The sequence below is a fragment of the Ochlerotatus camptorhynchus genome, unplaced genomic scaffold, assembly GCF_037179485.1.
Source record: "Ochlerotatus camptorhynchus isolate MF236.1 unplaced genomic scaffold, CSIRO-AGI_Acam_v1.1 ptg000222l, whole genome shotgun sequence".
NCBI classification, from domain to species: domain Eukaryota; kingdom Metazoa; phylum Arthropoda; class Insecta; order Diptera; family Culicidae; genus Ochlerotatus; species Ochlerotatus camptorhynchus.
Window position 1 is genome coordinate 1341555 of NW_027040712.1, and position 14284 is coordinate 1355838.

Here is a 14284-nt window from a genome sequence, read left to right on the forward strand (position 1 = left end):
CAAAGATCATTACGCATTTCAACTGAAGGCCCTATCCCTTCTCATAACAAGTTTCATTCAGTATTCGAGAGGAAAATCATTTGATTTCAAAACAACCGTCATCCGGTTGCAGCTATCATTCGAAAAAGCGATTTCGGTCTTTTGTTTGGAATGGTCTGAGGTTTCATTCGATCAGAAGATGATGTTTGTGTACAGTGTAGCAAAAAATCCATCTTTATAGAGCCGAGCGCAACCCGAATACCCGAAGTCCGCTCCGCTACTCTCGCTCTCGCTCAAGTATGAATACACCTTGAAGCAACCAACGATACAGACAAAACGGTTGCTACGACTCGCTCTGTTAGGACAATGATATATTGCTTGCCTGCTTTGTTGCAATATACACGGTTGAGGGCATAGCTTGATCTGAATCGAGAAAAGGCAATGTAAAAAAATTCCCATTAACACACGTGTATCATCTTCGACTTCGCAAAGTGAAGCAGCTTGATAACAATTTGCTCGTTTCCTTCTACCGAGTGAGATGTGTGGCACGGGCTGCTTGTCATGAAAAAAAAAGAAGAAGATTATATCATTATTGCTTTCTACTTCTTTATCATTCGGTTCGTTAATCGCTTGTCATTTTGTCATTTGGAGATATTTTTGATTCCTTACTCATCGCAAAAACCAAATAATGTGGTTGAGTCACACTGGCAGCAAAGGGATGTGAGAGCGCACCAAAGAAATACATAGGTAAAACATCTGCACAAATCTTTCCAATTCAAATTATCGTGCCCGGGACACAAAACTAATGAAATGCGACCACCGATAAACTCCATGCCAGCAGAAAAAACTGCCCAAACTCAAAATAAAAAAAAATATCAAATTATGTAGCATAGCAAAAAAACACAACCGTTCTCGACCGACTTTCAAAGCGAACTTCATAAATAATTTTTCAAAATGCTGGTAAGATGATGGTGAGATGTTTAATTTTGACTATTTTTTTTTATTTTGTGAACTTGTATTTGGTATTTGGTATACAACTTAACAGAAAAAAAATCTGAATATTCCTGGTGATGTTAACATCCATGCGCAAAAACTTGTAGTTCTTTACACGTAGCAATGGCCTCCCTTAGCTCAGTTGGTAAAGACGCAACTATAAAGCAAAACCATGCTGGAGGCGGCTGAGTTCAATTTCTGGTACGGTCTGGGAATTTTTCTAGTTTCTAGTCGACCCTGGGCAAAGAACATGATTATTCCTACACAGATAAAAAAAGTGTAAACTTCCGTTACTATGATCCACATAAATGGAGCGTTTTTTTTTTCTTTTTTATAGAGATTTTTAGCCATCTCTTATAAATAAATGGAGCGTCATATATCATACATATTTACATTTTAGATCGTGTAAAAGTATGAGACATGTCATGCAGTATTCCATATATTGTATGCAACTGCCCATCTTTGCTTGCAACATTTCTTGCAAGCTGCTAGTTTACGTGAAAAGGAAGTTTACTTGCAGGAATGTTTTCATGCATGGATGTTTACATCACCAGTAAAATTCAGATTTTTTTCTGTGATGCCAAAAAATTGTACTAATGCACAAAGAACTCAATTAGCAACTCTGGAAGTGCTCAAAGAACACTAAGTTGGGAGCAAGCACAAAGTTCCAGTAGTGACGTAATGATGCCAAACAAGTAGAAAAAGCAATGTGAATGATGAATTCGTTTGAAACATTTCGTCTAAATCTTTTTTTTTGTGAATCTCCACGAACCCGTAAACACGAAGTGTGCGAACGGTTCTACATTAATAATTCCTCCAATTTACCAATTCGCTGTTGCGGTGTCTATCATGAACCTAACATTCGATTCGGTGCGGGGTACGGTGGCACTAGAGCCTTAACCATTCATCGTCATCCATTGGCCACCCGACGTGACGCCCAATAGGTGTCGGGCGTAGGTACTTCTGAAACGTTCACTACGTGGAATCACCAACCAACGACGGCGCTAGCTGACTGGCTGCCCGAGCAAAGCAAATCGAAATCAAATTTTGATGTTAACTTCAAATTGAAATCATAATTTGATTTCAGTTCACGATTGACAAATATGATATCAACTTTTGTTTTCATTTTGCAGTTCTTTTGATCTACATCTTATTTTTTGTTTTGTTTTCAGTAGTGTCTTTTGACAGAACTGAGAATGAACATCAAAATGGATACTCAACAGGAAAAATGTACAACATATTGAATTTTCAGTTTGCCTTCACTAATTGAGAGCACTATCAAAATGAAAGCAACCTGAGTAATCATTGTCAGCATCATCACAACATCAAATTTATTTTTCACTTTGATCTCAGACTTTGCTCGGGTGGCGTGCGGGATGCTTATGATAACGAATGTAAATGAGTTTTCCGAATTGATCACAATTCATGTACTACCAACAAACACACCTGGGGACTTGAGCTGTAGCAACACGCGGCAAGTGGTTTTGATATTCATTCTTCGAGCAATCACATTGAAACCATTTTCGGTTAGTTCAAATTTGCTTGCCATGTAAATTTTCTCTCTATTCAAAATAATTAGCGACATAATTGACACGGTAAACATACCTGTAAATCCAGCTGATGTTGAACTCTAAAATAGTCCATACCTTCAGACTACTAATACACACCACTTAATCCCTTTAGCATTGCATTCACCGCATCCACAAAACGATTTGGGTTATATTTGCGCTTCCTGACAACTGTTGAAACATTCAAAACACTACATTGACCATGGTCCTTAAATTGACATTAATTGCAGCTCACATCAGCCGAATTTTGTTTTCCCTCATGAATTGTACCGTTATTACAGGAGTTATAGGTTTTCGAGAGGAAACGTGGACGGGAAAGCAGCCACTTTCCTCCTGAATGCGATAGTTTCCTTTTGCAAAAACGGATGCTTTTCGACTGAATGGACGATGCAACAAAAAACTAACATGCAGTCGAATGAGCTGGTGGGAAACAAAAATGCAAATTGCAGTGTGGGAGGATTAGAACAGCACATGGAACTGCTGCTGCCGACCACCATCGTTCCATCGTTGGCGCGATACATTTGTCGTACTTTCACCATAATGTGGGATTTTTTTTCTCGTTATGCTTTGTCTGCTTAGTAGGGAAAATTTACCCACATGAGTGCAAAATGCAGTTTTCAGAAATAGCTCAAGCACGCGAGCTACAGGTATTCACGTGCAACAATTATCGACCATGGGTAGCAGCTACAAGTGCTACACCAGCGCAATATGCGGAGGATGAGAAAGTACGTGCAGGGAGTTTCAAGGTTGATGTGCAATGCTTTCTAGGCTGAGGGATGCGTTTTCGCTTCGAGTTATGTTGATGTGTTTGTAGGCAAATTATTTATTTTTATGAAGTTAAATTTTGCCTAGGAAACAAGATCAACGGATCATTATAATATGTGGAAGATTTCAAAGCAAACTCTTCATCCAGAATAACCGAATTGATTGTTTACCTATCTAAATGAAAGCAATTTTTTGCAAAGAATAATTAAGGTTTGCTCATGCGAACTCAAAAAAAAAAAATACGCTACCAAGTTTGTACGGCATTGAAGGAACGATTCCTCACAATGATGAAGTTCCCCGAGGGAATTCTTCTTCATTTTTCATTCAAGCATCTTATCCTTTGGAAGCAAGCATCACAAACGTTGCTACTGTTACGTTACGGTTTACCGTGCTTAAAATTATTTCATTCATCTCTTTTATTCCCATACGTACAGACATTTCCGAAAGCAATCTGCTACTCCAATGGATTCTTTTAAGCGAAATATTGGGTTGGTGAATGAAAAGATTTTTTTTTTTGGGGTTTTCGTTAATTCGTTTTTTGTTATTTGCCAAGGCTTAATTGCTTTAGCTTTGCGGAGCCGTAGTTCAATGTACATTAACAAGATTTCTTATGACTAAAGCTAGTAGAACGCCGATCGAATACTCGTGGCTTACACGAGGTGAAGGAATACCATTTTTTGAAACAAGTTGGTCGTTAAATACGGAAAAGTTGCATGGAGCTAAATTATTGTCATTTTAAACTCCGTCGCCACTGTATCGATGAATGAACGTGAGAGCAGCGCCGTGTCCTAAGTGGCGGATTATTTAACATTCATGTACCTCGGATTTTTCTTCACCAAAGCCAGTTTGGATGCTTTCATTAAAAAATCGGTAGCCAGTTGCCAAGAAGCGTGCTTGTTCAAAACATTTTCCAAGAACTTAGCACCCTTAGAGTTCTGTCTGTTTAAGATTAAACTTGTTATGTTTATTGATGTCCTACCTTCTAGTTCCTACCTCCTAGTTCTTACTCCGATCTAGCAGTCCACTAAATAGTCAAGCAAATTGACAAAGTAGGATATTGATGTGTTGCGCCGAATTTTAATCATGAAGCCATATAGAATTAAAATTAATTTGGAGCGCATTTAAATAATAGATATTTGTGGATTATTTAGAAAATTCCAAAATCAGTACTTTTCGATAGAACTACTCATTTAAACAGGACGAATTCGTTTAAATCATAAATATCTATTATTTAGATAATAACAAAATCAGCACAACTCGTAAGAACCAGACATGTTTGAAAGAAGGAAACATTTCTACAAATACATTGATTATTTAAAAAAAAATTCAAAAAAAAAATTGTTCAAAAGAAGGAAGCATTACATATGAATAGCGTGCCAGGTTGAAAAAATCGAACCTTCTTATTCGAGACTGGTTTCAAAATTTACTGAGCTTTGAGAAAAGTTCAAAACCGTAGCAAATGGCTTGCTCTTCGATGAAATGACCCATTCGGTGCAATGACCTTCGGCAAAATAACCAATTCGGCAAAACGTTCTTTGCCGAAACGTCCTTTGGAGAAATGTCCAGCTCCTGTTGCTAATACTGATTTTATGTAGGGTTCAAGATGTAAGGAACAGGTATAAGAATATTGCTTTTACATAGTTTTACCAAGACAGACAAGCTACTCTCTGGGAGTTTTTTTCGATGAACATAAAAAAAAAATCCGCCATAACATTGAGCTTTCATATTTTGAATTTTTTTAGCTATAGATTTTAGATGATTTTAGCAGTAATCATCAACAATATTTTCCCGATAGAACCTGATAATCAATAGGACTAGTAAGACCCAAACTGAAATTTAGGTAATTCTCGAATTGCTTAGCAAGTTTATGAGCTTTTTCCGAATTTGTGATCAAAATTATTCCACATTTTTTAAGCGCTGGAAAGGCTTTTGAGCTTTAACTACACTCAGGTCTTTTTTTAAAGGGAGATACGTACCGTGTGAAAAAAAAACGTGTAAAAAAACCTACGAGATTTTAACATTTCACATGTTTAAATGTTTTTTTAAAAATCGGATTTTGATGCCATTTGTAATTATAGCATGCTATGGTCCATATAGACCAATTCCACGCCAAATCGGTTAGTCACCAAACTTGACCATCTTTGATCTGGATGATACATGGCACATATTTTCAGTATGATAGACCAAGTATTTTCCGCAGGAGAGGAGACCCTTTTGACTCAAGGGTAATTTTTGAAAAGGGCCTATGTGTTTTTGCACACATACTTTAAAAAAATGTAGTTCGAAAACAGTTGGTTGTAGAAAAAAAAATTACTAAGAAGGAGCTGTAGGAAACTAATAAGGCTTTATAAAAAAAAATATACACGGAATTTTATTTTCGTTTTTTTACAAAAAAAAAATTTAAATAAACCTCAAAATTCAAAAAACAAAAAAAAACGTATGTTTGATTTTTTTATATATATTGTATAAAAACTTTAATAGAAAGCAGAAGTCTTGAAAACAACTCTAGGATGAACAAACTTTTAATAAAAAAGTTTTTCAAAGAGAAACTTTTAAGGCATTTTTGAAACTTGCATTATTTACGGCAAAATGCTCAGTTTGATGTCAGTATATAATTATAAAAATCATTTCAAACGATAATGCTCATGCCAATAAACTTCCTATATGTAACAGTTTTCGAGATATTTCAAATTTACTTTCATCATAATCAATTTTTTTTAGAAAATATGCCCTTTTCATAAGTTATATGTGATTGTCCATCAAATATGATAAGTTTTGCAAGATATGCATGTACTTACCTTCAGCTTACCCTCGCACCAATAGACTATTGGAAAATTGGTTTTAAACTTATAAGATAAATAAGATAAATAAATGAAATACCCATGCGTTTTTATTTGCATCTTACATTTATTACTTTCGATCGTCTTTAATAATAATAATTTGTACATAAACCTTTTCATTGGATATATTTTTATTTGATGAATTTTTGATTGGCATGTTTTACCCTTCTTACAAAGAAGGGTATAGATATCACTTGAAAAACCGACTATCGATCCGAGGCCCGGAGGGCCGAGTGTCATATACCATTCGACTCAGCTCAACGAGATCGGAACATGTCTGTGTGTGTGTGTGTATGTGTGTATGTGTGTATGTGTGTATGTAACGAAATGAATGCGCTCACGTTTCTCAGCAACCGCTCAACCGATTTGGACAAACTTGGCGCCAAATGATAGGTCTTGGGGTCCCATTGAATGCTATTGAACGGTGTTGGAATTGGTGAACCGGTTTCGGAGATATGGCCGGAATAAGATCCGGTGAATATGGGCCTTCACGCTGGATTTAACGGAAAAGGTATTAAATCCATCATGCGACACATCAAATTACTACAGAATTCAAATATAAGATCAATGCAAGTCGTGTTAAGTGTTCCAGACCACATTGGACACACTTGGACATGTTCCCCGGGAAGTTGCTTGAATATGAATTGAATTGAAACCCATTAAATCACATTCAAATACGGTGATAAGGTGATTGGTAGCCTCGCCAAATAGACTACACCCGGATATATTCCGGGTACCCCCAGGCAGTGGCGTAGCGTCACTGGATGACATGGGGGTGGGGGGCTTGGTCACTGATAATGACAATAAAATAAATAAACTTGAATAAGTAAGAAGGGTCTGATCACACCATAGGTGGATAAATTCGGGTTTTTATATGTTATGAATGGTGCGTTCTTCGTCATTTGAAAATAGTTTCGCTGATATTTTATTTTCGGAAATCGGAACAATACAGTGATATTTTCTTGTACCTGGGATCGTTTTGGCCTTTTCAAACATGCTTTTCCATTCTGCAGCCCCCTGTTCGTATTCCTTTTGTGGCACAAAACAAAATGACATTTTTGTTAAATAATCATTCTTCTGGTTAGCCCATGCATATAACTCTGCTGCACTTGTGATTGGATGTTCGTGTTCTGCAGCCACACTTGCGTTCCTTGTCATTCGTTTTAATGTGCCACCAATCGCGTCACATGGTCCCTTGCCATGCGAAGTTGCAAAAAAGTGCCATTCAACATCAATATTGTACTTCGTTTTAAATTTACAAAGACTTGCAAAATTTTTGCAATTTTTATATTGGGATGCAGCTCCATCAGACATAAACATCGCTTTTTTTACTTGTATTTTTGTAATTAATTTTGAAATAAATACTTGCACCGCAATTGTATCGTGTTTTAAAACTTCAGAGATTACGTTCAAACTTAAATTTTTAATTATACCTGATTCTGAATAATAAATGCAAAAAGGATGAATAGTAGTTTTTTGATTATTCCAGTAACTACTTTGGGCAGCATCTTGAAGAACAAATGAATAATTTTCGGAAAAATCACAAATTATGTCAACTTCTCCATTTTAAGAGTATTTTTTGTATTTCTCAAGAAACTAGACTGCTGAGTTTTAATATAATCATGGGATACCAGTTTATCCAACTTTTCGCAAAAATAACGAACAAATCCATCTACTGGTTTTACAAGTTTCTCTAAACTACATCGATCAGTTGAAACCCATTGTTCAAAACATATTTCAGACATACCCTGTTCCTTGCAATGCTTTGGTTTTAGTGCTGCAAATGAACTAAATCCAAAGCTATTTTTACTAACTTCTTGAAATTTAATAAAAGCTTCTCGCAATGTACAAACTAAAAGTTGCTTTTGAATATGAATCTTCTTACCTTCCTTCTTCACTGAAACGTAATCGTTTAGTCCTGGCGTGGCTCTGCTTATCTGGTCGCTTTCGAAGAACTGCAATACCTCGTTTTTAATTTCGGGATCCAAACCGTGTCCTAACCTTTTGTTGGGGGTGGCCAATACTCCTTTCCCGTTTGCCAAGCATCGAGCTTGCAATAGAATGTATTTCTTTGTTTCAAACTCGTCCATTACCGTTTGCGTTGACCAAGATTTCGGCAAAATCGTCAGAATCCTTATTTGATCGTCTCTCGATGAACCTGGATCAGAAAATCTCTCCTTCAGTTGTCCGATCATCTCATTGTGTTCCGCAGCTTTCAATTTTAGTTGCTCCAGGTCATCTTCTTCCGCTTGAAAACCGAAGATGCGTTTCTTAATGCCATTGGTAATGTCCATATACTTTCTCCGGGGATAGTTAACATTCTGGAATTCTTTTGTCGATATTGGCGATACGTTGATACCAGCTATGCCCTTGTTGAATAGCTCAATATTATGCGTCCTGGAAAATTGTTGCTCTTCACTATCCTGAGATGATGCTGTTGTTATTGACGTAGTTGATAGTATTTCTTCGAGGCCATGTCGAGATTTAGATGGCTGCGGCTCCGCGATGTCCATGACTGACGGTTGCACTACTAGTTCCAGATTTTCAGCACATGGTTCGATTCTATTTAAATTCAAGCGACACGTATCACAGATTGATAGAGATGTATCCAAATTAAATTTCCACTCTAGGAACTTATGTTTTTCAATCAAATTTTCGGATAATTTACGAAGCTTTGACGAACACCGGCTTAGGAAACGGCTTGCAACACTCGACCTTCTTGAATTCCATATTCAAATTATACTTGTTCACTCAAAAAGATTTTTTTAGTGATGTCTGTTTTCAAAAGGATGGTCATGCTTATATACAAACGTAGGTACCATTTTGGATATTCAGGTATAAATATTGTTTTGGTATTGAAGCTACTCTAACAGAGAAGCTTTTTTGGAATGCCATGGAAGACATTATAATGTACCTAAAATAATAAGATGGATAGGTACATCAATATTACCAACTTAAATAGGATGAAACTACGCTTGATAATGAAAATAAGTGCAACTTAACTTGTGTTGGTTTCTATATTTAAAATAATAGTGTTTTCATTTCACCTGTAAATTCTAAACGGGTTGTCTGATCGTTCAATCGTCAAAAGACAAATTGAAGGTAAATATATGTGTATCTTGCTAAACTTATCAATGCTGATGGAGAATCATGATTAACTTATGGAAATGGCTTATTTTCTACAAAAAAATGATTTTGATGAAAGTAAATTTGAAATATCTCGAAAACGGTTATATTTAGGAAGTTTATCGATATGAGCACTATCTTTTGAAATGATTTTTATAATCATATACTAAACACAAAAACACATAGGCCCCTTTCAAAAATTATCCTTGAGTCAAAAGGGTCTCCTCTCCTGCGGAAAATACTTGGTCTATCATACTAAAAATATGGGCAAAGTATCATTCAAATCGAAGAGGGTCGAGCACGATTTAAGGTTTTTTCAGCTCATTCTGGATGGAATCCCTCATATGCGTCTTCATAATCGGCTCTGTAAACTTCAAAACACGTTTTCTCAAAAAACCCAAGATAAAATATTTTAAAACCATCTCAGATTTGTTTGTTCGGATCAACACTAACATCCTGTGAAGAAAAATCTGAGGTACATGAATGTTGCAAAAAACTGCCTTTAGACATAGCGTGGGATGCTTCCGTAGTGCCTGATTCATAATAGCCCAGTATTTTTTCGATGGGCTTTACTTGCGGTGCGTTGGGCAGATTCATGTCCTTGGGTACGAAAGTTGGCTACGTACCACTCCAGGACAACATTTGAATAGTGACACGAAGCTAGATCCGGCCAGAAGATCGTAAGGCCCTCGTGTTGCTTCAACAGAGAAAGTAGACGCTTCTGTATACACTTCTTGAGGTAGATCTCCCCGTTTACAGTCCCGGTAGTAACAAACAGTGCACTCCGTTTGCCACATGAGCAGATCGCTTGCCAAATCATGTATTTCTTGGCAAACTTTGAAACTTTCTGCTTATATTACATTTTACCAGCATGTGGTTTAGTATACTAACAAAGATAAATACGAGAAAACTCATTGAATATCATGGTGACAAATTTTATATTAAATTATTATTAAATTATTTCCAAAAATTCAGCATCTCTGTATATGAACTATGAGATTTTCCATAGGAGTATAGAGCAATAGTAATACCGTCAACAACAATAACTTGAGAATGCTACTGTTCGCTGCTAGCATTTTGCTTGCAAACTGTCTGCAAGGCTCTTGCAATTCACATTTCGAAAAAAAAAATCAATTGAATACTGCATCACTTTGAAAAGTTTAGCATCACCCAAAGAGAATACTAATACGTGGGGTGTCTTTTCAAGGTAATGCCAATATTCAATATGAGTTTTGCAATACTATTTTAATCGATTCCATACTTTTGACGGGTAGTGTAAGTCACACATAACTGATGTTATAAATAAAAACCCTGTTTTTGAACGCTGGATAAATGTGACAGGCAAACATTAATCACATTTTTGTAACATGACAAATCTGTTCAAAACTCAAATTGCGTCAATGCCATACAATGCCAGTAGCATATCATACAAATAGCATTTACCCATTCGGCAAACATCAACCTTCTTCTCATGGGCGGAATTGTCCTCTGAGAATGTATGTTTGAGCTAAGTGTAAACACCCTTGAAGTGGATGAATTATTATGCCAGCCAGGTAGGTAGCTATTCTCATTCAGTCTGAGTGGGTGTCGCTTTTGAATCAGCGAGTGAAAGGCGAGATTCTTCCCGTGGTTGCCGCGGGCTGGATCGTCTCGCGTAGCATTAGGTGGCCGCATGGAACCGGTATTCCACCGAGATTTCCCGGAATGTAAGAGAATCGTACGTGTGACCCTTGGTATGTAGACAGGTCGACTCTATGGCCTCTTGTGCCCACGTGTATATTCTAATAACGGTATTTCATTTTGTTTATCACTGCAAAGAAAGGAAGAGGGTAGCTTGTTTTGCTGCTTCGTGAAAGCTTTTGTTCCGCATATGCCATCAATCAGAGTAAATGGAGGATTACAGTCGGGTTTCCTACCGAGCGTATTCTGCTCTTGAAAAATGACGTCTGCTTAGGAATGGTCGGCAATACATTGCTTCAGTTTCGTACGTATATTTTTATCCGATTCCGTTTACTTTGGAATCATTCAAGGCTGACAACTTGAACACACACACCGACTGTTTGTCTTTTTGTACGTACGGAAGTGATGTATTGATCTTTCCTTTACGAATAGAAACATATTTAGTAGAAGTGGCAGCGGACGGTATCGATTTTACCGTCTGCCTGTCAGCACACGTCAAGTTCAATGCGAATCGTTTCTTTGGTTCTTCCTTTAGCTCAATAATACGTTTGCGAGGTTTCCTTCATCCTACTGGTGCAGTTATGTTTCGTTTATTTCATTTTTAGCAATCTACTTTACTTTTATCTGTTGCCATAATCGGGATATTTATTTTTGCCAACATTTATTTCAAATGTCAAGATATAGGGTAGGAGTGTATAAAACGCCCCACCAGGGCAAAACACTCGCCTTGAATATAACGTTTATTGAAATGGTACAATGATGGACAATCCTAGTAATTAGTGAGAGAACTCTACTATGCAAGTTTGACAGGTGTCAAGTGTCTAGAATTTATAATTAATAAATAAGTTTGTCGTTGCGATAAGCATTAACGCGATTATAAAGCTAGTCGGTGAGGAATTGTAGGCCTGAATGTATTGGAGCACATCGTTTTTCACTCGGCCCTCCGCTTCGCACGAATCGTTTCTTTCGCTCACTCAATCACCCTTGTAGTGACGTCATAACGATTGTTTCGATCGGCGCTTGCATAGGAAATTCAATATGGATTATAGAATTTATATATGTTTCCAAAATTTATGAATGGTCTGCCACTAAATGTTTAGATAATTGATTGATTATTTAATTATCACACTGTATGCCATGAAACATCAACCTGATTTTGAGTTTTTCCCTGTTTTCAAGTAAGGAGGTATCATACAAAAACAAATCGGTAGCTGATATTTCCCAGCAACTAACAAAAGAATACTATCAAGCAATATCATCATGCAAATTAGCTAGGATTTGTTTTACTTCTTATTTCGCAATTTTGCTTTCGAGTGTTATAACGTCGTCACCATCGTCTCCCGAAAAGTTATTTTTCCCTCTACCAACACATACAACAGGGCTTTCTTCACCTTGTATATACCAGGGTGAGTCGGACCGGGTTGTTCTATTTATTGTAATGCATAAAGTGAAGTTAAAAAAAAATGGCACGAAATGTTAAATGTGCTATAAAACTATTAATTTCTTATTTTGGTTCACCCACGGGTAATTTGCCCCACTTGCAACGAGGCGATATGTCCCATTGTTTAGTAAAGAGCATACGGTTGATGCTGTTTCTCAACTTGATGCTTTTTGTAACTTCTATGTTAACTGCCGCCTCAGGAAGAAATGATTACAAGTTATTCCTAAAATCGAAAGCGAATAATCAATTTTATCCCCCTTCAACATAAATAGATACAAATTCAGTTACTTTATCAAAAACATGCGCCAGCAAAAGTTCTTAATTAGCTTAATTATTTGCGGGATATTTATGTAAAAAAACTGATTATATATTGGTCACCTTTAGTGACCTTTTGAAAACCAGTATTAAACGAGAACCATTCGACATACAGGATGTTCAATAAGTTCGAATACACTTTGTGTAAATATGAGTAAAAAAATGAAATTAAAAGATATTCTTTTCATAGTCAATTTTTATTGAAGAAATGTTTATTAAGAACCTTTTCGACATATTAGCTGGGAGCACAACCTCCTCCCCTCCCCTTTGTGCTATATGACGAGCTTGAGACGTTTTTCAAAAGAATCGCACATGGTACGCACCTGGTCGATCGGCATCTCGTCCCAGATCTTGGAAATTAGCTTCTTAAATTGGTCCATAGTGCTCACTTGATGTTCGTTCTGCTTGGCCATCATATACGACCATAGATAAAAGTCCAGGAGAATAAGGTCCGGAGTGCTGCGAGGCCACAAAGTCTTATCGAGAAAATCAGTCAAATTCTCCCGACACCACGCTTGGACGATATTCGCCGTGTGGACCGCAGCGCCGTCCTGTTGAAAGACGTAATGATCCTTCCCATAGAGGTCCCGAAGTATCGGGGCCACAACATTCTCCAGAACCTCGGTCTAATAGTACACGGCGTTGATTTTCATGTTTTCTCGCCTTCCCACGCCTGGATACCCCCCCCCCCCCCCGACGGGGGGATGCAGGCCAACGTCGGCGCTCACAGCCGATCATTTTGGATATTGTGCGGCTGTTACAAGACAAAGAGTTTCTCATCAGAAAACACGAACTCTGAGCTGCGTGCCGCGAAAGTATCAGTTTGGCTCTGTCCAGCCTCTTCTTCGTTGTAGCCTCCGCTACCCCGTGAACCTTGCGTTTTTTTTGTACGGCTTGTATCCCACGTCCTTCGTCATGATGGTGTGGGCAGTCTCGATCGACACATCCAGGTCAGCAGCGGTCTTCCGGATCGAGCGGTTCATTTTTCGTCGAACCCGCTCCCTCACCACCTTGATGACCTCGCCGAACGCGGCCGCCCGGATCTCGCACGGTCCTTGGTCGAGCCCGTCTCCTGGTACTGACAGATGGTGGTATCGATGAAATTCAGCTTCACCCCGTGGGATTTCAACCGCCGGGATATATCGCCGGGTCGTTTACTCTCGCAAACAACTTTACTACGACGTCGCGGTACTCCTTCATCGTGCGTGGTAAATAAACCACAAATGACAGCAAGTCGACACCGTGCGCGTTGGTTAGCCTATATATGAGGCTAAAGCTGACACCAATACCAATACTCAGACTGCACATGGTGCGCACCTACACAACGATGAAAAGTTGTAATCGAACTTATTGAACACCCTTTAGAACACTTCAACAACGTTACTTTAAATAACATCGAACATCAAAAGATGGCCAACAAATATACAAAAACCTTCTCGAAGACTCCATTTACCTAAATCTTATGACTTAAGCTCAAACATTTTTATCTAGCCAAATACGCCTTTTTGACCATACGAGGCTTCCCGGAACCGGTTCAGGATATTAGGAAAATGGCCGAATCTGCCATTTTGGATTTT

General features: G+C 37.8%; 1 protein-coding gene across 3 annotated transcripts in view; it reads right to left on the minus strand.

Annotated features, from left to right (window-relative positions):
• Dpp10 (Dipeptidyl peptidase 10) overlaps positions 1-14284 on the minus strand; it is a 587790-nt gene that overhangs the window by 336368 nt on the left and 237138 nt on the right. For 2 of the 3 annotated variants that reach the window (XR_010517761.1, XM_065225205.1), the window contains exon 1: positions 2578-2942. The exons of the other annotated variant lie outside the window; for it this stretch is intronic. Coding sequence is in view for 1 of the 2 variants with exons in the window: in XM_065225205.1 (XP_065081277.1) it covers positions 2578-2616 (39 nt within the window). In the remaining variant the exon portion in view is untranslated. Of the gene's footprint in view, positions 1-2577; positions 2943-14284 lie in introns of those variants that run through there. 3 annotated transcript variants of the gene reach the window in all.